The following is a 23176-nucleotide window of genomic DNA, read 5'->3' as shown; positions in this document are numbered from 1 at the left end:
TCGTAGATTGGACTGAAGCATCCATTTGTTCTAGTCTGGAAGAAATTCCCTGCCATGGTATTGTTTGTGAGCCACACAGAAGTAATACTCTGTTTACATACAGAATGGAGGTTCCTTTCTAGCATGCAGACTGGGATCCCTATCCAATACATCACTGGGTATTTATGGATCCTCCCCCTCTCCAATCGCAGATAATGGTTCTGACTGTGGACAGACTTTAGATGTTTCCATCTGTTGCATTGCATTCTCCTTGTTTTAAGTGGTATCAATCAGCTCATAGTTTAAGCATGCTTACATCACTCTATCTCATATTAAAATGAATCCAAATCATAATAACAAAACACAGTGTTCTAGGCTCAAGGTATGCATAGTGTTATGTAATTTATCTAAGCCTTGTCCCTCAACTGAAGTGTAATAATAATTTAATAATAATAACAGTTTGCACTTAGAGTTTTTCAAAGCACTTCACACACATTATAGGTATAGGAAGAATCACAAAGAGTCATGATTCCTTCTGTTCTTGCATATGCTTTTATGCTTCTTTCAGTGGGGGCATAAAACCCAGTCTGGGTTCTCTTGCTGATCATCCAAAGTGGAAAAATAGCATTTGCTAATGTATGACAAGATGCACCAACACTAGGCAGATATAGAACTGTCTCTGCTTCTTCTCTGCTACCAGATGGTGTGTCTGGCAGATGTACACCACTTGGCTGATTAACTAACTGAAGAGAAAAAATTTCATTGATTTCAGTCAAATTTTCTTTTAGATTAGCAGTAGTATTAGCAGCCATAAAGTACAGTAGATTGGAGAAGGTGATAGAGTCAGCAGATTAATTCACTTTAAAGAAGAAGACACCCTGAAGAGTGTCCAAGCTAGTTGCTTGTAAAAGGAGGATAATTTAAGTGAAGGGATTTTTTTTTGAAAGCTGAAGTATGCTATCCTACTAACAGATATGTTTAGAAGGGAGGCTTAACAAAATTGTTTTCAGACTGTGTTTATGGTTAGAAGAGCAGTTGTAAAAATGACATCTAATTGTCTTATTTTTATTCTTCATCAGCAACTTCCATGTCCAAATAATTCAATTTGCTGGTCAAACCACATTTTTTCTAATCACCAGCTTTGTAAATTCAATAAAGTGTTTATTTCTACTTTTGCATCATATTTATTGATAGAGAGTCTGGCTTCAGAACTCAGCTGGCAATTGTGTTGATAGTGCAGGATGCAGAATAGAATAAAATTTTTCTTTGACATTGGTACAGTGGGCCTGTGCTGAGAGTAATAATTTTTTGTCATTAAGCTAAAATGATGCACATCAGAAGATATGGTCAATGCACAAGTTACCTTTTTTCCATAACCACATTTGAAAAAATTAAGATAAATTAATGGAAATTAACCTAGCTCAGATCTGCTACCTGACAGACAGTAAGCAACTTCTGGTCTAAAGGATTTCCATCTGAGATTCCAAATTGGAAACAGAGCTCTGGTGTTAACAGCTGCCCCATGTGTTTCCCCAACAGGTGGACCCAGCTCCATTCTATGAAAATTGTGTTCATGATGCCTGCTCCTGTGACAGTGGTGGAGACTGTGAGTGCTTCTGTTCTGCAGTTGCTGCTTATGCCCAAGAGTGCATTAAGGCTGAAGCTTGCGTCTTTTGGAGAACTCCTGATATATGCCGTGAGTAACCTTTAAATATTCCCCACTGAGTACGACAGGACCTATCAGAATAATATCACAAAGCCTTTAATCACTGCAGCAGTTTGTTGACACAGGGTTGTATGCTATGGCACACAGTGGAAAGGATTCACCATCACAGTATAAGCAGATGCCCATTATTGTATTAATGAGTTCAGTGTATTTAAATTGTCACTATGGGTTGACCCTTAAATGACATTTCAAATGATCCTTCCCATTGAGTGTGCCTACTGGTGTACTGACATTCCCAGCATATTTATCTAGTCAGCAAAATCTCCCACCCAGAATTGTTATTCTTTTTTTTTTCCCCATTTTGTGTATAGCACAGTAGCCTGTGATTAGTCCCACTAGGTCAAACTATGTTCAAGTTATACTCATAAAACCCCATTGACTTCATTTTAGGCTATTGTATGTGCCTCTTGCATATAACTACTGACACCAAAAGTCAAGTTGGGATGGTGATCATAACAATGGGTGTACTAAATGAGTTATGGGAAACACTTCCACCGATCCTACCAGTAGGAGCAGTAACTAAGCTTGTCACAGTGGGGCCTTTTTCTTACACACAGTATATCACTTCCCATCTCAGAAATCTTGCCAATTTTATTCTGTAGCCATGTGACAATTCACACTAGTTCATAGGCAATATGGTTTGAGGAATTTGGTTTTGAATGTGTTAAGCTTTCCCCCATTCACATCTTGTTATGCACCCATGAACAAGGTTCAGGTTTGAAGAGTTTGTGCGTGTCCATGTGGTTTTACTGGGAGGAACACCATGTGACTACTCCATATGATATATCTGGGTGAAACTGATTTCAGCCTATATGCACCATTAGCCCTAAGAGTTTGCAGATAAGAACATAACATAAGAACATAAGAACGGCTGTACCAGGTCAGACCAAAGGTCCATCTAGCCCAGTATCTGTCTACCGACAGTGGCCAATGCCAGGTGCCCCAGAGAGAGTGAAGCTAACAGGCAATGATCAAGTGATCTCTCTCCTGCCATCCATCTCCATCCTCTGATGAACAGAGGCTAGGGATACCATTCTTTACCCTTCCTAGCTAATAGCCTTTTATGGACTTAGCCACCATGAATTTATCCAGTTCCCTTTTAAACATTGTTATAGTCCCAGCCTTCACAACTTCCTCAAGTAAGGAGTTCCACAAGTTGACTGTGCGCTGTGTGAAGAAGAACTTCCTTTTATTTGTTTTAAACCTGCTACCTATTAATTTCATTTGGTGACCTCTAGTTCTTGTATTATGGGAATAAGTAAATAACTTTTCCTTATCCACTTTCTCAACATCACTCATGATTTTATATACCTCTATCATATCCTCCTTTAGGCTCCTCTTTTCCAAAGCCCTAGCCTCTTTAATCTTTCCTTGTATGGGACCCTCTCTAAATCCTTAATCATTTTAGTTGCCCTTTTCTGAACCTTTTCTAGTACTAGAATATCTTTTATGAGGTGAGGAAACCACATCTGTACACAGTATTCGAGATGTGGGCCTACCATGGATTTATATAAGGGCAATAATATATTCTCAGTCTTATTTTCTATCCCCTTTTTAATGATTCCGAACATCTTGTTTGCTTTTTTGACCGCCTCTGGACACTGCGTGGACATCTTCAGAGAACTATCCACGATGACGCCAAGAACTTTTTCCTGACTCGTTGTAGCTAAATTAGCCCCCCTCATATTGTATGTATAGTTGGGGTTATTTTTTCCAATGTGCGTTACTTTACATTTATCCATATTAAATTTCATTTGCCATTTTGTTGCCTAATCACTTAGTTTTGTGAGATCTTTTTGAAGTTCTTCACAATCTGCTTAGGTCTTAACTATCTTGAGTAGCTTAGTATCATCTGCAAACTTTGCCACCTCACTGTTTACCCCTTTCTCCAGATCATATATGAATAAATTGAATAGGATTGTTCCTAGGACTGACCCTTGGGGAACACCATTAGTTACCCCTCTCCATTCTGAGAATTTACCATTAATTCCTACCCTTTGTTCCCTGTCTTTTAGACAGTTCTCAGTCCATGAAAGGACCTTCCCTTTTATCCCATGACAGCTTAATTTACGTAAGAGCCTTTGGTGAGGGACCTTGTCAAAGGCTTTCTGGAAATCTAAGTACACTATGTCCACTGGATCCCCCTTGTCAACATGTTTGTTAGCTCCTTCAAAGAACTCTAATAGATTAGTAAGACACGATTTCCCTTTACAGAAACCATGATGACTATTGCTCAACAGTTTATGTTTTTCTATGTGTCTGATAATTTTATTCTTAACTATTGTTTCGACTAATTTGCCCGGTACCAACGTTAAACTTACTGGTCTGTAATTGCTGGGATCACCTCTAGAGCCCTTTTTAAATATTGGCATTACATTAGCTAACTTCCAGTTATTGGGTACTGAAGCCGATTTAAAGGGCAGGTTACTAACCTCAGATGTCCAGAGAAGTTAAAAAAAATAAAAATCACAACACTCCAACAGATAGCTTGAATTCAAAATTGATTCTGAGTAGTTGTGTGATTTCAATCAAACATTTTTTTTCTGCAACAGTAGTGTTAAATGTGAAGGTGCTGAAATCCTAGTTTCATGTATTCTTTATTCAGGTTCAGTAGGAAGAAAAAACCCAGGTCCCATGTGTCAAGGGAAATATTGCTGCCAGTGCACTGTGTAGGGTCATTTGGCTGGTGTGGTCAGAGGTGGGAATGGGATTCTGTTCTGTCAGCTGTTTTTTTGATCAGCTTCTGTTTTCTATCAGCAATATTTTGTGATTACTACAACCCTCGGAATGAGTGTGAATGGCACTACGAGCCTTGTGGCCGTCATATTGTGACCTGCAGGATCATTAACAATGTCAGCTCCAACTTCTCATTGCCATATCTGGAAGGTAAGAAACTCCTGAATGTTTTTGTATTGCATATCATGAAGATTTAGTTAAAATATTACTTGATGGAATTGGAGCTATTAGCTAATGAGACCTATTGATTGCCTGGCCATTCCTAAATCTATAATCTTGCACAAATATTTGGTGTGGTGTAACATACTGTTTATTGACATCAATGGGGATGATACATGTAAAGCATATGCCTGAGTATTTTCCTGACTTGTGGTATAAGATTGATCCACCATCTCCATTGATCAATGCCATTTTAAGAGTACCTCAAGTGGGAGAAAAGATTCTTACTGTGGTAAAGAAAAACTAGAATTTTATTGCTTATTTCTTTTAAACTTTTTATTTATTTTTTGTTATGTCAGGTATAAATTGCTGTAACTGAGATGCTGTAGCATTTCTGTATCCTTGCAAAAAGAAATAACTGATATCTCAGACATTGTAGTGCTCATAAATATTGGCTTTTTAATGGATGGATCAATGGGAAATATTCAGGATTTACAATGAATAAGTCACCACTTTTGGAAGTGCTCATCATCCAGCATCATCTAGAATCATCATCTAGAATCAGAAGGAGTTTTTTCATACTTCAGTGGGCCTTAGATCAGGCCCCCAGTGAAAATGTAATCACTAAGTTAACAGTTTTTATTAGTATAACAAAATGGACCATTTGTGGTCAACAGGTTGCTACCCCAGATGCCCTAAAGAAAAGCCCATTTTTGATGAAGACTTCAAAGAATGTGTAACTGAAGTTGAATGTGGCTGTATTGTAAATGGCATTCGTTATGAAACTGGCTCAAGAGTACCCACAGAAGATGATTGTCTGAACTGGTAGGTGGAAATACAAAAGTGATGGAGCAATGCATATTTAGACCTTGATTCAGGAAATCACGTAAGTACATGCTTAAATCTCATTGACCTCAATGGGACTTCAGCACACACTTAACTGCTGTTGTGAACAGACCATGCTGTCATGTTTTCCTGAATGAAGGCTGTAATATTACAGATTATCTGCAAGAACCTTGGTATGAATTGGCCCTTCTCCATATAAATGCTGATTTACCACAGATGAAGATCTTGCCTTACAAAAATAGTGGGTGGGGGGAACACCATAGTTATAATACAGTTGGATTTCAAAGGAATGCCATCTATTTCTACTCATATTTTTCTTTGTGCATTTTTTTTAACCTGCAATTGTTGGAAATAATTCCGTAGATTGCTATAACTGGGAGAGACTAGAGAAATAAAAGTGCCTATATATTTTTTCCAACTTATTCACATTATGAATTTAACAGGACATTGTGTATAGTCATTTTCAATTATTCACTAAAGTCAGTTGCACCTGTTCATGTATGTCTTTCATGCAACAGCAGAGGAGAGATTTTTTTTTTTAATAGGAACATGTAGCTGTAAAACTGCAAAAATTGACAGGAAAACTCAAGAGCAGATGTAGTACCTGAAACTATTTTTAACTCATCTTTTGAAATTGACTGTATTTCACATTGATGATGGCCCATTAATAAATCTTTTAATAATGGCATTAAATATTACTTTAAATATGTCGTATCTGGAAATTACAGTTAGAGCAGCCCTTATGCTGTTCTAAGTTTTGCCAGATAGAATCAGCTGGGGGACCACTGGAGCACAAATGTCTCTGGCCATGTTCCATCACATCCTCAGCCCTCTTCAGTATATCTCTGATCAGTAATTTGTTGAGATATGAGGATGCTGTGCAGTAGAGATGGAGCAAAATGGTTTAAGAGAGCAGTGGCTGTTAGTCATATTATATTTTCCCTGCTCCTGATAGAGGGTAATTAATTATCTCAAGGAGAAGTGTTTGGAGGAAGGAAAGCTGGTACTTGTGTTAGGAGGAAATAGCAATTGTCAATGTTGGAGTAAACAACTGCCAAAGAAATATCCAGTCTCATGAGGTGAAGTTTAAGTGCTAAAATTGTTTTTAAGTTTTTAGACTCCTAACCCTTGCTATAAATTAATTGCAAGGATTCATGAAAAATGACTGCAGGGGCTGCTGTTGGTTTGCAAGAATGTTCATTTTGACTGAATTATTTTTCTTTTAGTACCTGCATCTCACCAGGAATCGTGACGTGCTTACCAGTACTAGGTAAATTGCATTTTATTCTTTCTGCAAACTGGAAAGGGAAAGAAAAGGAATGTCACGTATCTCTTCCATCTGTCTCCACAGGAGATTTAGTAATGATTTTGAATGATTCTTTGCAGTTCTAGCCAGGATTGCACAAAAGAAAAATTGGGTAGCACTTTGTAACCTCATAGTCATCACACACATCCAAGGATATGACAAGAAAATGAATTAGGCTGATTTAAGATCAAAGTGTAACAACTGCCTCTTTCTTTCGGTGTTGTTAAAACAATGCCTCTTCCCCAATATCCTAACTATTAATTTTCAGCTCAAGCCACTTAACCCTCAAGAACATGTCGTATTTTATAACAGGTTCATTATTATTTAGATCCATTACCGTATTAGGAAGTATTTTAGTAACCCTGCTTCTAAATGAAAATTCTATTCTTGCTCATTAGTTTATATGCCTCACTTACATAGGGCTTTATTAGATATGTCTTAGCTTCCTCTTAAATGCAAATATAAATTAATGAGGTTTGCATTGTTTAGCTTTAGATATAGCTCTCAGAAGTGCACCTCTCACACACTCAAAAATATCAGATTTACCTTAAGCTCTTTCAGAAATGTCTCAGCATGTTGTTGCTCTTGATCATATCATAGAAGAACAACTTCACAATGAAGCTCTTTCTTGCAGGCTGTACCACAACCACTCCACCCTCTACTACCACAGCCACCCCCACCCCCACGCCAACAACTACTACAACTACCACTGTGCCACCGTCAACTACTACAACACAGACCACAACAAGTAAGAATTTAACAATAATTATAAACTATAGCTGGAATTGCCTTAACAGCAGAGATTCAATTATTAGTTTCAACTCTCTTTAGCTTTCCAGAATTTGTGACAAAATTCTATCAACTATTGTACTACGTGAATAAAATCACTCTTTTTTGAAACATTATACATTTTGTCCAGATACATTTCTGCCTTCTAATTTAAATTCAGTTAACATTTTAAAAGTACTGGCTATACTGAATGCCAATAGATTCTGAACTTGATTTCTTTTAGATTTAACAATAAAATAATAGATACATATATTATTAATAGGAACAAATCCTGACTGTCATTTACATGGGAGGAAGGGGCATATTAAGTCCCTTATTCCTGTGTAAGCTGGTTCCACACCTGCCCTACCAAGCCTCAGAAGGCTGAAACTGTTATTAAAGAGTGCACAGAGCATCTCTATGGCTGCTTTTTAGGCAGGTGATACCAAGCCACTCATGGATTAAGAGTTAATGTAATGATACTCTCAGCATCCCTGCCCACGTAGCTATCGTTCCTAGGTCTCTCCCACATGTAAGACTTCAGTGGGAGGAGTGATTGCTGCCTCCCTGAATATGCATAATATTATCATATTTGTATGTATTCTGTAATACCGGTAAAGTTCCAGTGTGGATGCACATCTAATACTTTTCTCCTTGAAGATGTTTTACAGATAGATTGCATAGACATTTGGCTTCTCATAACTGTTCAAAACTATGCTTCTGCATACCAATACAATGACCATTGAGCCTCCAGCCCCCACACCCACAAGCACAACTTCCACCAAACCCCCATACTCACCACCATAACTACTACCAGGCCCCCAACTCCCTACACTAACCACCCCCCACCACACCAGCAACCACTATCAGCACTGCGCCACCCCCAAAACCCACTCCAACCATCACACTGCCAACTAGCACCATTTAGCATCCAACACACACTCCAATGCCAACACCAAAAAACATTATTACCAGGGGTGGTTCTAGGCATTTTGCTGCCCCAAGCACGGCAGCCTGCCTGCTGCCCTTGTGGCAACCGGCAGAGCGTCCCTAGTGGCTTGCCGCCCCAAGCACGCACTTGACGTGCTGGGGCCTGGAGCCGCCCCTGATTATAACTAGTACCATTAAGCCTCCAGCCACTAAAACTACCACCATGCCATCATCAAATATTATAAGCGGAACCATAATCAGCATTTCAGCAGGTAAGCTTTGAATGATAATTGCCCACACTTACTGATAAGAATAAAATTCTGTAAGTGTTGATGTGATTCTCATTAACCTTAGTTAACCAACAGTAAAAATTCAGACAAAGTAAGGTGACAGCTACAGACGGAAGTGTCCTAACAGCAGAGATTTATTTAATCTGTTAATCTCTGTTTAGCCTTCCAGAATTTCTAACAACAACAACCACAACAAAAAAGAAATATAGCATCTTTTTTATTCATTTGAACATCGTATGTTTTGGCCTAGATACCCTCTCACATGCTAATTTAATGTAATTGATATTTTAAAAAATGTATTGCGAACAGATTTTTAACAAGGTATTTTTTGAGACTTAAGAATAAAATAATAGCTACCTGTATTTTCACTTGGAACAAATCCTGCTCCTGGTTTATGTGGGGATAAGAGGCATATTAAGTTCCTTATTCCTGTATAAGCTGGATCCACATCTGTCCCACCAAACCTCAGGAGGCTGAAACTGGTATTAAAGAGTGTGCAGAGCTTCTCTGGGACTGCTTTGTAGGCAGGTGATACTGAGCTACTCATGGGCTAAGGAGTTAATATAAGTATACAGTCCATGTTCCTGGTCATCTGACTGTTGTTACTATGTCTGTCCCACATGTAAGGCTTGGGTGGGATGAGTGATTACTGCATCTCTGGATATGCATAATATTTATCACATTTGCATGTATTCCTTGATATATGCAGCCCTTGATTCCACCAGTCTTGGAGGGGATTTTTTGTCCTATGGTGTGAATTCCACTGAATAGTACTGATGTTCCTGTAAAAAAGACACCATCTCCAGGTAGAAAAGGTGGAATTTAAAAAGTCCACATCATTGTGAGGATGAGTTGATATTGCTCACTGAGAGGAGTGAAAGGGTTGTTCTTGTGCGTAACCAATGTAGGGATTTTGGAGGAGGTTAGAGGGGACAAGGTGGGGTAAAGCTTTTTGTGCTCTTACTTACTGTGTATGATGCTACAGTCTCTGGCTCACAATTGTGGAGACTAAAGGCCTTCCTTTCTCCCTAGATTATGATTAACCCTTCAAAAGTGCACAAAGATGGGAGGAGAGGTGGTGAGAATGAGATTCCCTCATACATCTGGGCAAAAAGAGAACCAGGTCACAAAGACCAGGGTGTCTATTACTAGCAATGACACTGGACATATCCCAAAGTGGAGGAGAACATGGCTCTGCTGTTCTGCATTCCTAGCACAGTTAATTCAAGCAAGGCTGCGCATAAGGAGGAGATGCTGCATCCTTTTTAAGGGTTTTGTGTCCTCCAGTGTGCCATGTTCTCCTTGAGAAGCCCAGAGGCTTTCCAGCTGAGTCAGGCAGAATGCATCTGCGGAGTCCAGCCGGTTTACACGCTCACGCCACTGCTGCAATTGCTCTGGATTTAGGATAAATTACTTTGTGTTGTAATGAGGGATGTTCTCTACAGTCTATAGTTTATATAACTTAGCATATTTTGGATTTTCTCAGAGAGTTATTATCTCTGAAAACTGTGTGTGAGAGAGAGGAGGTATTTATATTTAATACAGTTAAATTTGTTTTATAAATAATTTGGATATTTACATCTGCTCTCCTTTTTCCCCACTTGTGTCATATCCATCAGTAATAACCACAGGTTCCATTATAAGAAGTATTGATTCCACAAAAGCATGTATGTGTATTTGTTTAACTCTCTGCAGAAGGACTTACTGACTATATTTTCAGTATATGCACAGGACAGTGATTGCAGACTGAGGCTTGGTATTACAATATCTGATTATGCCCCATGAGTACTTCTCTATCCTGGTGACATACTACCTCAGGATACTGTCTCTTTGCGCGATGAGCCACTGCAAGTCTACTTTAGGTGATGAAACACTGCTTTATGGCTACTTGTTCTGGATCTTTATACTATACCAGTTAATTCATTGTAGCAATAGCAGAATTTAGATGCGAGTTGCTGGAAAAGCAACTAACAGGAGGGTGTGAGATAAAGTAGGAAGTGCCTACTTGATCTTCTTCCCACTTCCATTCCACTCTGACATGTAACTGTTCATGCAACATGGTTTTCTGTGCATAAAAAACACTATTTTAGCACATTCACAGTGTGATTCTGATCTTGCACTATTTTTAGGCAGTTTACCTCCATGGACTTGAATTGAAGCACTTGTGACTTAAACTGGTGTAGATGAGATCATCATCCTGCTCTCATGTCAGATCTTTGTGTTTGCACTAATTATTTGTTTTGGATCAATGTACATCCAATGAGTCACCCTCAGCACTGCTTACCTCACTACTATGTCATGCCTGTTTCTCTTCTTTCTAAAATATATGTTCCGTTGTTGTCTTGCAGCACCATGTACACCTCTATCTCAATATTGTTGGTGGTCTGACTGGATTAGTGTGACTGAGCCAAAATATGGCCCAAAATATGGTGATTATGAAACCTATGACAAAATTAGAGCATGGAATGCCTCAGCCATATGTGAGAATCCACTAAATATTTCGTGCAGAGCTCTGAAATTCCCTGGCATCCCCATTGAAGATTTAGGACAAAAACTGACATGTGACGTTTCAACTGGTCTTATCTGTAATAATAGAGACCAAGTCCCAGGGAGCATGAATCCGATGCCTATGTGCTTCAATTATGAGATCAGTGTTTACTGCTGCTCATCATTTTGCCCTACACCTACCACCACCACCACCACGGAAACAACTACCCCAGAGACAACGACACCTACCACCACCACCACGGAAACAACTACCCCAGAGACAACGACACCTACCACCACCACCACGGAAACAACTACCCCAGAGACAACGACACCTACCACCACCACCACGGAAACAACTACCCCAGAGACAACGACACCTACCACCACCACCACCACCACCACCACCACGGAAACAACTACCCCAGAGACAACGACACCTACCACCACCACCACCACCACGGAAACAACTACCCCAGAGACAACGACACCTACCACCACCACCACGGAAACAACTACCCCAGAGACAACGACACCTACCACCACCACCATGGAAACAACTACCACTGAGACAACGACACCTACCACCACCACCACCACCACCACCACGGAAACAACTACCACAGAGACGACACCTACCACCACCACCACAGCAACGACTACCCCAGGTAAGTGTTTTACAGATAGATTGCATAGAAATTTGGCTTCTTACAACTGTTTTTAACTATGCTTTTGCATGGCTTTATCATGCTGAACTAAGAAAACTTTGAAATACTAGAGGTTGTTCTATCCTGCAATGTAGAGAACCTCATATATTGGTGTGACTGATGATTTCACCATGATGAAAATGTTCCTGAATCACAAGGTCACAGCTGGGAGTCTGAAGCAAGTGCTGTAAATCTTTGGGCCTGGTCCACTGATGGAAGGTGCCCCTAGTGTCTTGGACACAAATCCTGAACTGAATGTTGGTGGGATTTTAGCTACTGTTTTCTTTCCTCTGGACTCTTGTAGTAATACTTATTATTTTTCCATTGCAGTTTCCACCACGACCTCTTCGACCTCTACAAGTAAGTTTATTTATTAGGAAGCTCTTCATTGTGAAACATGGTAGGTAGACAACAAAGGACAAGGAAGAAAAAGAGGTAGGAAGGCAGCAAAGAAATATATTTTCATTTTAGAATGTAAAAGAGTGCGTGTGTGTGTGTGTGTGTATTTCCTCCTTGCATTTTTCGAATTAAGTGGCAAAACAAAAAGCTTGCTTTTAAACAGTCAGGCAACTTTAGATCTGGTGTAATCAGCTATGACACACATAAAAGTCTCTAGGCCTTAATCAGTGATGATGTAAAGGCTGGTGTAAGAGAGTTGGGATCTCCTTGAATGGCAACTTTTTGAAGTGTTTACATGGCCCAGGAAATGATTATTAGAAACCTATGAAAAAATCACAGTGTGGAACTGCTCAATGATATATGAGAATACACTGAATATTTCATGGAGAACTCAGAAATTCCCTCTCATCTCCAGTGTAGATTTAGGACAAAACTTGCAATGTGTTGTTTTCACTGAGATTATCTGTAATAATAAAGACCAAGTCACAGGAGGCCTGATTCCAGTACCTGTCTGCCTCAGTTATGAGATCAGCAAATAGTGATGCTGGCCAGAATGCACTACAATTACAACTATCACTCCAATGACCACCAAGCCCCCAGTGCTGACCAGTACACCTACCACTGGCCCCCCAACCCTTCCCTCAAAACTACCACACAGCCTCCAACCCCACAGTCGCAAGTACAGCAACCAATGAGCCCCAACCCCACATCCACAGCTACCACCAAACCACCAACCCACACACTCACCAACACAATTACCATTGAGTCTCCAACCCCACAGCCGCAATCACACTTTCATCAAAGCTCCACACCCACCACCACAACTACCAATGAACCCCAACTCCCCACACCTACAACTAATACTAAGCCTCCACTCCCCATACCAACCACTCCCACCGTGACACCAACAACCAGTACTAGCACTGAGCCCCCAACACCCATTCCAGTGACCGCCCTGACAACCACCACCACTAAACATCCAACACTCACTTCAACCCCAACACCAACAACTACTACAACTAACACCACTAAGCCTTCAACTACTGCAACTACCATCAGGCCACCATCAAGTGCTACAACAGGAACCACAAACAGTACTTCAATGGGTATGAATTGAAGAATAGCTTCCCATAGTTAATGATAACAATAACAATATTTACGTGTAAACATGATTCTCATTAACCAAAGGTAACCATCAGTAAAAATTAAGATGCAGTAAGATGGACATGGAAGGTATAAACCAAAGTGTCTGAACAGCAGATATTTATTTAACGTGTTCATCTCTGTTTAGCCTTCCAGAATTTGTAACAAAAAATGATATGAAATATAGCATCAGCTGGAAAAAACTCCCCTACCTTCTTTTATTTCAACAATATACATTTTGGCCAAGATACCCTTTCCTCTACTAATTTAAATGTAATTGATAATTTAAAAATATGTATTACCAATTGATTTTGAACAAGGTATTTTTTGAGACTTCAGAATAAATAATAGCGACTTGTATTTTCAATTGGAACAAATCCCACCACTGTTTTACATGGGAGTAGGGGGCACATTAAGACCCTTACTCCTGTGTAAACTGGTTCCACATCTGTCCCACCAAACCTCAGGAGGCTGAAACTGATATTAAAGAGTGTGCAAAGTTTCCCTAGGGCTGCTTTGTAGGCGGGTGATGCTGAGCTACTCATGGGCTAAGGAGTTAATATAAGTATGCACTCCGTGTTCCTATCCAAGACTGGTGATCAGACTATTGTTACTGTGTCTCTCCCACATGTAAGGCTTGGGTGGGATGAGTGATTACTGCATCCCTGGATATGCATAATATTTATCACATTTGCATATATTCCTCGATATATGCAGCCCTTGATTCCACCCGTCCTGGAGGGGATTTTTTGTCCTATGGTGTCAATTCTACTGAATACTATTGATGTTCCTATAAAAAAAGACACAGCTTCCAGATAGAAAAGGTGGAACTTTAAGAATCTAGAATATAGTGCATGCAGAGTGAGAATGAGTTCATATTGCTCATTGAGAGGAGTGCAAGGATTGTTATTGTGACCGTGGCAGCTCTAGGTATTTTGCCGCCCCAAGCACGGCAGGCAGGCTGTCTTCGGCAGCTTGCCCGTGGGAGGTCCCCAGTCCTGCGGATTTGGTGGCCTGCCTGTGGGAGATCCGCCTAAGCCGTGGGACCAGCGGACCTTCCACAGGCATGCCACCGAAGGCAACCTGCCTGCCGTCCTTGCGGCGACCGGCAGAGCGCCCCCCATGGCTTGCCGCCCCAGACACACACTTGGCGTGCTAGGGCCTGGAGCCGTCCCTTATTGTGACTAACCAGTGCAGGAATTTTGTAGGAAGTTAAAGGGGGCAAGGTGAGGTAAGGCTTCTTGTGCTCTTATTTACTTTGTATGCTGCTACAGTCTCTGGCTCACGATTTGGGGGGTGTGTCAAAGAATTTCCTTTCACCCTAGATTGTGATTAGCCCTTCTAAAGTGCACAAAGGTGGGAGGAGGGGTGGTGGGACTGAGATCCCTCATCTCTTATACATCTGGGCAAAAAGAGAACCAGGTCACAAAGACCAGAGTGTCTATTACTAGCAATGACGCTACACATATCCCAAAGTGGAGGAGAACATGGCTTTGCTGTTCTGCATCCCTCGCACAGTTAATTGGAGCAGGGCTGCACATAAGGAACAGATGCTGCATCCTTTTTAAGGGTTTTGTGACCTCCAGTCTGCCATGTTCTCCTTGAAAAGCCCAGAGGGCTTTCCAGTTGAGTCAGCCAGAGAGCATCTACGGAGTCTAGCCAGTTTGCAACCGCACTGCACTGCTGCAATTGCTCTGGTTTCAGTGATTAGGATAGAATCCCTTGTGCTATAATGAGGATGTTCTCTACAGTCTATATTTTATACAACTTAGCAAATTTTGGGTTCTCTCAGACAGTTTATTATCTCAGAAAATTGTGTGTGTGAGAGGGAAGGCGTATGTATTTAATACAGTTAAATTTGTTTTATAAATAATTTGAATGCTTATATCTGCTCTCCTGCCCTGCCCCTGTATCATTTCTATCAGATGCAAGTGGCTGGGAAAGCAACTAACAGGAGAATGTGAGATAAAGTAGGAAGCGCCTACTTGATCTTGTTCCCTCTTCCATTCTACTCTGACATATAACTGTTCATGCTACATGATTTTCTGTGCAAAAGAAACACCAATTTAGCACATTCACAGCCTGATTCTGATCTTGCACTATTTTTAGGCTAGTTTACCCCCATGGACTTGAACTGAAGCACTTGTGACTAAAACTGGTGTAGATGAGATCATAATCCTGCTCTCATGTCAGATCTTCGTGTTTGCACTAATGATTTGTTTTGGACCAATGCACATCCAATGAGTCACCCTCAGCACTGCTTACTTCACTACTATGTCATGCATGTTTCTTTTCTTTCTGAGATATATGTTCCGTTGTTGTCTTGCAGCACCATGTACACCTCTATCTCAATATTGTTGGTGGTCTGACTGGATTAGTGTGACTGAGCCAAAATATGGCCCAGAATATGGTGATTATGAAACCTATGACAAAATTAGAGAGTGGAACTCCTCAGTGATATGTGAGAATCCACTAAATATTTCATGCAGAGCTCTGAAATTCCCTGGCATCCCCATTGAAGATTTAGGACAAAAACTGACATGTGACGTTTCAACTGGTCTTATCTGTAATAATAGAGACCAAGTCCCAGGGAGCATGAATCCGATGCCTATGTGCTTCAATTATGAGATCAGTGTTTACTGCTGCTCATCATTTTGCCCTACACCTACCACCACCACCACCACCACCACGGAAACAACTACCCCAGAGACAACGACACCTACCACCACCACCACGGAAACAACTACCCCAGAGACAACGACACCTACCACCACCACCACCACCACCACCACCACCACCACCACCACGGAAACAACTACCCCAGAGACAACGACACCTACCACCACCACCACGGAAACAACTACCCCAGAGACAACGACACCTACCACCACCACCACGGAAACAACTACCCCAGAGACAACGACACCTACCACCACCACCACGGAAACAACTACCCCAGAGACAACGACACCTACCACCACCACCACCACCACCACCACCACGGAAACAACTACCCCAGAGACAACGACACCTACCACCACCACCACCACCACGGAAACAACTACCCCAGAGACAACGACACCTACCACCACCACCACGGAAACAACTACCCCAGAGACAACGACACCTACCACCACCACCATGGAAACAACTACCACTGAGACAACGACACCTACCACCACCACCACCACCACCACCACCACCACCACCACCACGGAAACAACTACCACAGAGACGACACCTACCACCACCACCACAGCAACGACTACCCCAGGTAAGTGTTTTACAGATAGATTGCGTAGAAATTTGGCTTCTTACAACTGTTTTTAACTATGCTTTTGCATGGCTTTATCATGCTGAACTAAGAAAACTTTGAAATACTAGAGGTTGTTCTATCCTGCAATGTAGAGAACCTCATATATTGGTGTGACTGATGATTTCACCATGATGAAAATGTTCCTGAATCACAAGGTCACAGCTGGGAGTCTGAAGCAAGTGCTGTAAATCTTTGGGCCTGGTCCACTGATGGAAGGTGCCCCTAGTGTCTTGGACACAAATCCTGAACTGAATGTTGGTGGGATTTTAGCTACTGTTTTCTTTCCTCTGGACTCTTGTAGTAATACTTATTATTTTTCCATTGCAGTTTCCACCACGACCTCTTCGACCTCTACAAGTAAGTTTATTTATTAGGAAGCTCTTCATTGTGAAACATGGTAGGTAGACAACAAAGGACAAGGAAGAAAAAGAGGTAGGAAGGCAGCAAAGAAATATATTTTCATTTTAGAATGTAAAAGAGTGCGTGTGTGTGTGTGTGTGTATTTCCTCCTTGCATTTTTCGAATTAAGTGGCAAAACAAAAAGCTTGCTTTTAAACAGTCAGGCAACTTTAGATCTGGTGTAATCAGCTATGACACACATAAAAGTCTCTAGGCCTTAATCAGTGATGATGTAAAGGCTGGTGTAAGAGAGTTGGGATCTCCTTGAATGGCAACTTTTTGAAGTGTTTACATGGCCCAGGAAATGATTATTAGAAACCTATGAAAAAATCACAGTGTGGAACTGCTCAATGATATATGAGAATACACTGAATATTTCATGGAGAACTCAGAAATTCCCTCTCATCTCCAGTGTAGATTTAGGACAAAACTTGCAATGTGTTGTTTTCACTGAGATTATCTGTAATAATAAAGACCAAGTCACAGGAGGCCTGATTCCAGTACCTGTCTGCCTCAGTTATGAGATCAGCAAATAGTGATGCTGGCCAGAATGCACTACAATTACAACTATCACTCCAATGACCACCAAGCCCCCAGTGCTGACCAGTACACCTACCACTGGCCCCCCAACCCTTCCCTCAAAACTACCACACAGCCTCCAACCCCACAGTCGCAAGTACAGCAACCAATGAGCCCCAACCCCACATCCACAGCTACCACCAAACCACCAACCCACACACTCACCAACACAATTACCATTGAGTCTCCAACCCCACAGCCGCAATCACACTTTCATCAAAGCTCCACACCCACCACCACAACTACCAATGAACCCCAACTCCCCACACCTACAACTAATACTAAGCCTCCACTCCCCATACCAACCACTCCCACCGTGACACCAACAACCAGTACTAGCACTGAGCCCCCAACACCCATTCCAGTGACTGCCCTGACAACCACCACCACTAAACATCCAACACTCACTTCAACCCCAACACCAACAACTACTACAACTAACACCACTAAGCCTTCAACCACTGCAACTACCATCAGGCCACCATCAAGTGCTACAACAGGAACCACAAACAGTACTTCAATGGGTATGAATTGAAGAATAGCTTCCCATAGTTAATGATAACAATAACAATATTTATGTGTAAACATGATTCTCATTAACCAAAGGTAACCATCAGTAAAAATTAAGATGCAGTAAGATGGACATGGAAGGTATAAACCAAAGTGTCTGAACAGCAGATATTTATTTAACGTGTTCATCTCTGTTTAGCCTTCCAGAATTTGTAACAAAAAATGATATGAAATATAGCATCAGCTGGAAAAAACTCCCCCACCTTCTTTTATTTCAACAATATACATTTTGGCCAAGATACCCTTTCCTCTACTAATTTAAATGTAATTGATAATTTAAAAATATGTATTACCAATTGATTTTGAACAAGGTATTTTTTGAGACTTCAGAATAAAATAATAGCGACTTGTATTTTCAATTGGAACAAATCCCACCACTGTTTTACATGGGAGTAGGGGGCACATTAAGACCCTCACTCCTGTGTAAACTGGTTCCACATCTGTCCCACCAAACCTCAGGAGGCTGAAACTGATATTAAAGAGTGTGCAAAGTTTCCCTAGGGCTGCTTTGTAGGCGGGTGATGCTGAGCTACTCATGGGCTAAGGAGTTAATATAAGTATGCACTCCGTGTTCCTATCCAAGACTGGTGATCAGACTATTGTTACTGTGTCTCTCCCACATGTAAGGCTTGGGTGGGATGAGTGATTACTGCATCCCTGGATATGCATAATATTTATCACATTTGCATATATTCCTCGATATATGCAGCCCTTGATTCCACCCGTCCTGGAGGGGATTTTTTGTCCTATGGTGTCAATTCTACTGAATACTATTGATGTTCCTATAAAAAAAGACACAGCTTCCAGATAGAAAAGGTGGAACTTTAAGAATCTAGAATATAGTGCATGCAGAGTGAGAATGAGTTCATATTGCTCATTGAGAGGAGTGCAAGGATTGTTATTGTGACCGTGGCAGCTCTAGGTATTTTGCCGCCCCAAGCACGGCAGGCAGGCTGTCTTCGGCAGCTTGCCCGTGGGAGGTCCCCAGTCCTGCGGATTTGGTGGCCTGCCTGTGGGAGATCCGCCTAAGCCGTGGGACCAGCGGACCTTCCACAGGCATGCCACCGAAGGCAACCTGCCTGCCGTCCTTGCGGCGACCGGCAGAGCGCCCCCCATGGCTTGCCGCCCCAGACACACTCTTGGCGTGCTAGGGCCTGGAGCCGTCCCTGATTGTGACTAACCAGTGCAGGAATTTTGTAGGAAGTTAAAGGGGGCAAGGTGAGGTAAGGCTTCTTGTGCTCTTATTTACTTTGTATGCTGCTACAGTCTCTGGCTCACAATTTGGGGGGGGTGTCAAAGAATTTCCTTTCACCCTAGATTGTGATTAGCCCTTCTAAAGTGCACAAAGGTGGGAGGAGGGGTGGTGGGACTGAGATCCCTCATCTCTTATACATCTGGGCAAAAAGAGAACCAGGTCACAAAGACCAGAGTGTCTATTACTAGCAATGACGCTACACATATCCCAAAGTGGAGGAGAACATGGCTTTGCTGTTCTGCATCCCTCGCACAGTTAATTGGAGCAGGGCTGCACATAAGGAACAGATGCTGCATCCTTTTTAAGGGTTTTGTGACCTCCAGTCTGCCATGTTCTCCTTGAAAAGCCCAGAGGGCTTTCCAGTTGAGTCAGCCAGAGAGCATCTACGGAGTCTAGCCAGTTTGCAACCGCACTGCACTGCTGCAATTGCTCTGGTTTCAGTGATTAGGATAGAATCCCTTGTGCTATAATGAGGATGTTCTCTACAGTCTATATTTTATACAACTTAGCAAATTTTGGGTTCTCTCAGACAGTTTATTATCTCAGAAAATTGTGTGTGTGAGAGGGAAGGCGTATGTATTTAATACAGTTAAATTTGTTTTATAAATAATTTGAATGCTTATATCTGCTCTCCTGCCCTGCCCCTGTATCATTTCTATCAGATGCAAGTGGCTGGGAAAGCAACTAACAGGAGAATGTGAGATAAAGTAGGAAGCGCCTACTTGATCTTGTTCCCTCTTCCATTCTACTCTGACATATAACTGTTCATGCTACATGATTTTCTGTGCAAAAGAAACACCAATTTAGCACATTCACAGCCTGATTCTGATCTTGCACTATTTTTAGGCTAGTTTACCCCCATGGACTTGAACTGAAGCACTTGTGACTAAAACTGGTGTAGATGAGATCATAATCCTGCTCTCATGTCAGATCTTCGTGTTTGCACTAATGATTTGTTTTGGACCAATGCACATCCAATGAGTCACCCTCAGCACTGCTTACTTCACTACTATGTCATGCATGTTTCTTTTCTTTCTGAGATATATGTTCCGTTGTTGTCTTGCAGCACCATGTACACCTCTATCTCAATATTGTTGGTGGTCTGACTGGATTAGTGTGACTGAGCCAAAATATGGCCCAGAATATGGTGATTATGAAACCTATGACAAAATTAGAGAGTGGAACTCCTCAGCGATATGTGAGAATCCACTAAATATTTCATGCAGAGCTCTGAAATTCCCTGGCATCCCCATTGAAGATTTAGGACAAAAACTGACATGTGACGTTTCAACTGGTCTTATCTGTAATAATAGAGACCAAGTCCCAGGGAGCATGAATCCGATGCCTATGTGCTTCAATTATGAGATCAGTGTTTACTGCTGCTCATCATTTTGCCCTACACCTACCACCACCACCACCACCACCACGGAAACAACTACCCCAGAGACAACGACACCTACCACCACCACCACGGAAACAACTACCCCAGAGACAACGACACCTACCACCACCACCACCACCACCACGGAAACAACTACCCCAGAGACAACGACACCTACCACCACCACCACCACCACGGAAACAACTACCCCAGAGACAACGACACCTACCACCACCACCACGGAAACAACTACCCCAGAGACAACGACACCTACCACCACCACCACGGAAACAACTACCCCAGAGACAACGACACCTACCACCACCACCATGGAAACAACTACCACTGAGACAACGACACCTACCACCACCACCACCACCACCACCACGGAAACAACTACCACAGAGACGACACCTACCACCACCACCACAGCAACGACTACCCCAGGTAAGTGTTTTACAGATAGATTGCATAGAAATTTGGCTTCTTACAACTGTTTTTAACTATGCTTTTGCATGGCTTTATCATGCTGAACTAAGAAAACTTTGAAATACTAGAGGTTGTTCTGTCCTGCAATGTAGAAAACCTCATATATTGGTGTGACTGATGATTTCACCATGATGAAAATGTTCCTGAATCACAAGGTCACAGCTGGGAGTCTGAAGCAAGTGCTGTAAATCTTTGGGCCTGGTCCACTGATGGAAGGTGCCCCTAGTGTCTTGGACACAAATCCTGAACTGAATGTTGGTGGGATTTTAGCTACTGTTTTCTTTCCTCTGGACTCTTGTAGTAATACTTATTATTTTTCCATTGCAGTTTCCACCACAACCTCTATAAGTAAGTTTATTTATTAGGAAGCTGCTCATTATGAAACATGGTAGGGAGAAAACAGGGGATAAGGAAGAAACAGAGATAACCAGGCAGAGAAGAAATACATTTTCATTTTAGAATGGTAAAAGAATATGTGTGTGCATGTGTGTATTTCATCCTTGCATTTTTCGAATTAAGTGGCAAAACAAAAAGCTTGCTTTTAAACAGTCAGACAACTTTAGATCTGGTGTAACCAGCTATGACACACTGAAAAGTCTCTAGGCCTTAATCAGTGATGATGTAAAGGCTGGTGTAAGAGAGTCGGGATCTCCTTGAATGGCAACTCTTTGAAGTGTTTACTTCAGGAAATGATTATTAGAAACCTATGAAAAAATCACAGTGTGGAACTGATCAATGATATATGAGAATACACTGAATATTTCATGGAGAACTCAGAAATTCCCTCTCATCTCCAGTGTAGATTTAGGACAAAACATGCAATGTATTGTTTTCACTGAGTTTATCTGTAATAATAAAGACCAAGTCACAGGAGGCCTGATTCCAGTACCTGTCTGCCTCAGTTATGAGATCAGCAAATAGTAATGCTGGCCAGAGTGCACCACAATTACAACTATCACTCCAATGACCACCAAGCCCCCCAGCGCTAACCAGTACACCTACCACTGGCCCCCCAACCCTTCCCTCAAAACTACTACACAGCCTCCAACCCCACAGTCCCAAGTACAGCAACAAAAGAGCCCCAATCCCACATCCACAGCTACCACCAAACCACCAACCCACACACTCACCAACACAATTACCATTGAGTCTCCAACCCCACAGCCGCAATCACACTTTCATCAAAGCTCCACACCCACCACCACAACTACCAATGAACCCCAACCCCCCACACCCACAACTAGTACTAAGCCTCCACTCCCCATACCAACCACTCCCACCGTGACACCAACAACCAGTACTAGCACTGAGCCCCAACACCCATTCCAGTGACCGCCCTGACAACCAGCACCACTGAACATCCAACACTCACTTCAACCCCAACACCAACAACTACTACAACTAACACCACTAAGCCTTCAACCACTGCAACTACCACCAGGTCACCATCAAGTGCTACAACAGGAACCACAAACAGTACTTCAATGGGTATGAATTGAAGAATAGCTTCCCATAGTTAATGATAACAATAACAATATTTACGTGTAAACATGATTCTCATTAACCAAAGGTAACCATCAGTAAAAATTAAGATAAAGTAAGATGGACATGAAAGGTATAAACCAAAGTGTCCTAACAGCAGATATTTATTTAACCTGTTTAGCCTTCCAGAATTTGTAACAAAAAATGATATGAAATATAGCATCAACTG

General features: G+C 41.6%; 1 protein-coding gene across 1 annotated transcript in view; it reads left to right on the top strand.

Annotated features, from left to right (window-relative positions):
* MUC2 (mucin 2, oligomeric mucus/gel-forming) overlaps positions 1-23176 on the top strand; it is a 73174-nt gene that overhangs the window by 29113 nt on the left and 20885 nt on the right. The window contains exons 24-33 of the mRNA XM_030562141.1: positions 1519-1675; positions 4463-4591; positions 5278-5425; positions 6673-6716; positions 7387-7500; positions 11089-11895; positions 12265-12294; positions 12927-13439; positions 15806-16370; positions 21041-21423. Of these exons, the coding sequence (XP_030418001.1) occupies positions 1519-1675; positions 4463-4591; positions 5278-5425; positions 6673-6716; positions 7387-7500; positions 11089-11895; positions 12265-12294; positions 12927-13439; positions 15806-16370; positions 21041-21423 (2890 nt within the window). The remainder of the gene's footprint in view (positions 1-1518; positions 1676-4462; positions 4592-5277; positions 5426-6672; positions 6717-7386; positions 7501-11088; positions 11896-12264; positions 12295-12926; positions 13440-15805; positions 16371-21040; positions 21424-23176) is intronic.

The sequence above is a fragment of the Gopherus evgoodei genome, chromosome 4, assembly GCF_007399415.2.
Source record: "Gopherus evgoodei ecotype Sinaloan lineage chromosome 4, rGopEvg1_v1.p, whole genome shotgun sequence".
Lineage (NCBI taxonomy): Eukaryota > Metazoa > Chordata > Testudines > Testudinidae > Gopherus > Gopherus evgoodei.
The sequence above is the reverse complement of the archived record's forward strand: the minus strand, read 5'-3'. Positions and strand labels throughout refer to the sequence as shown.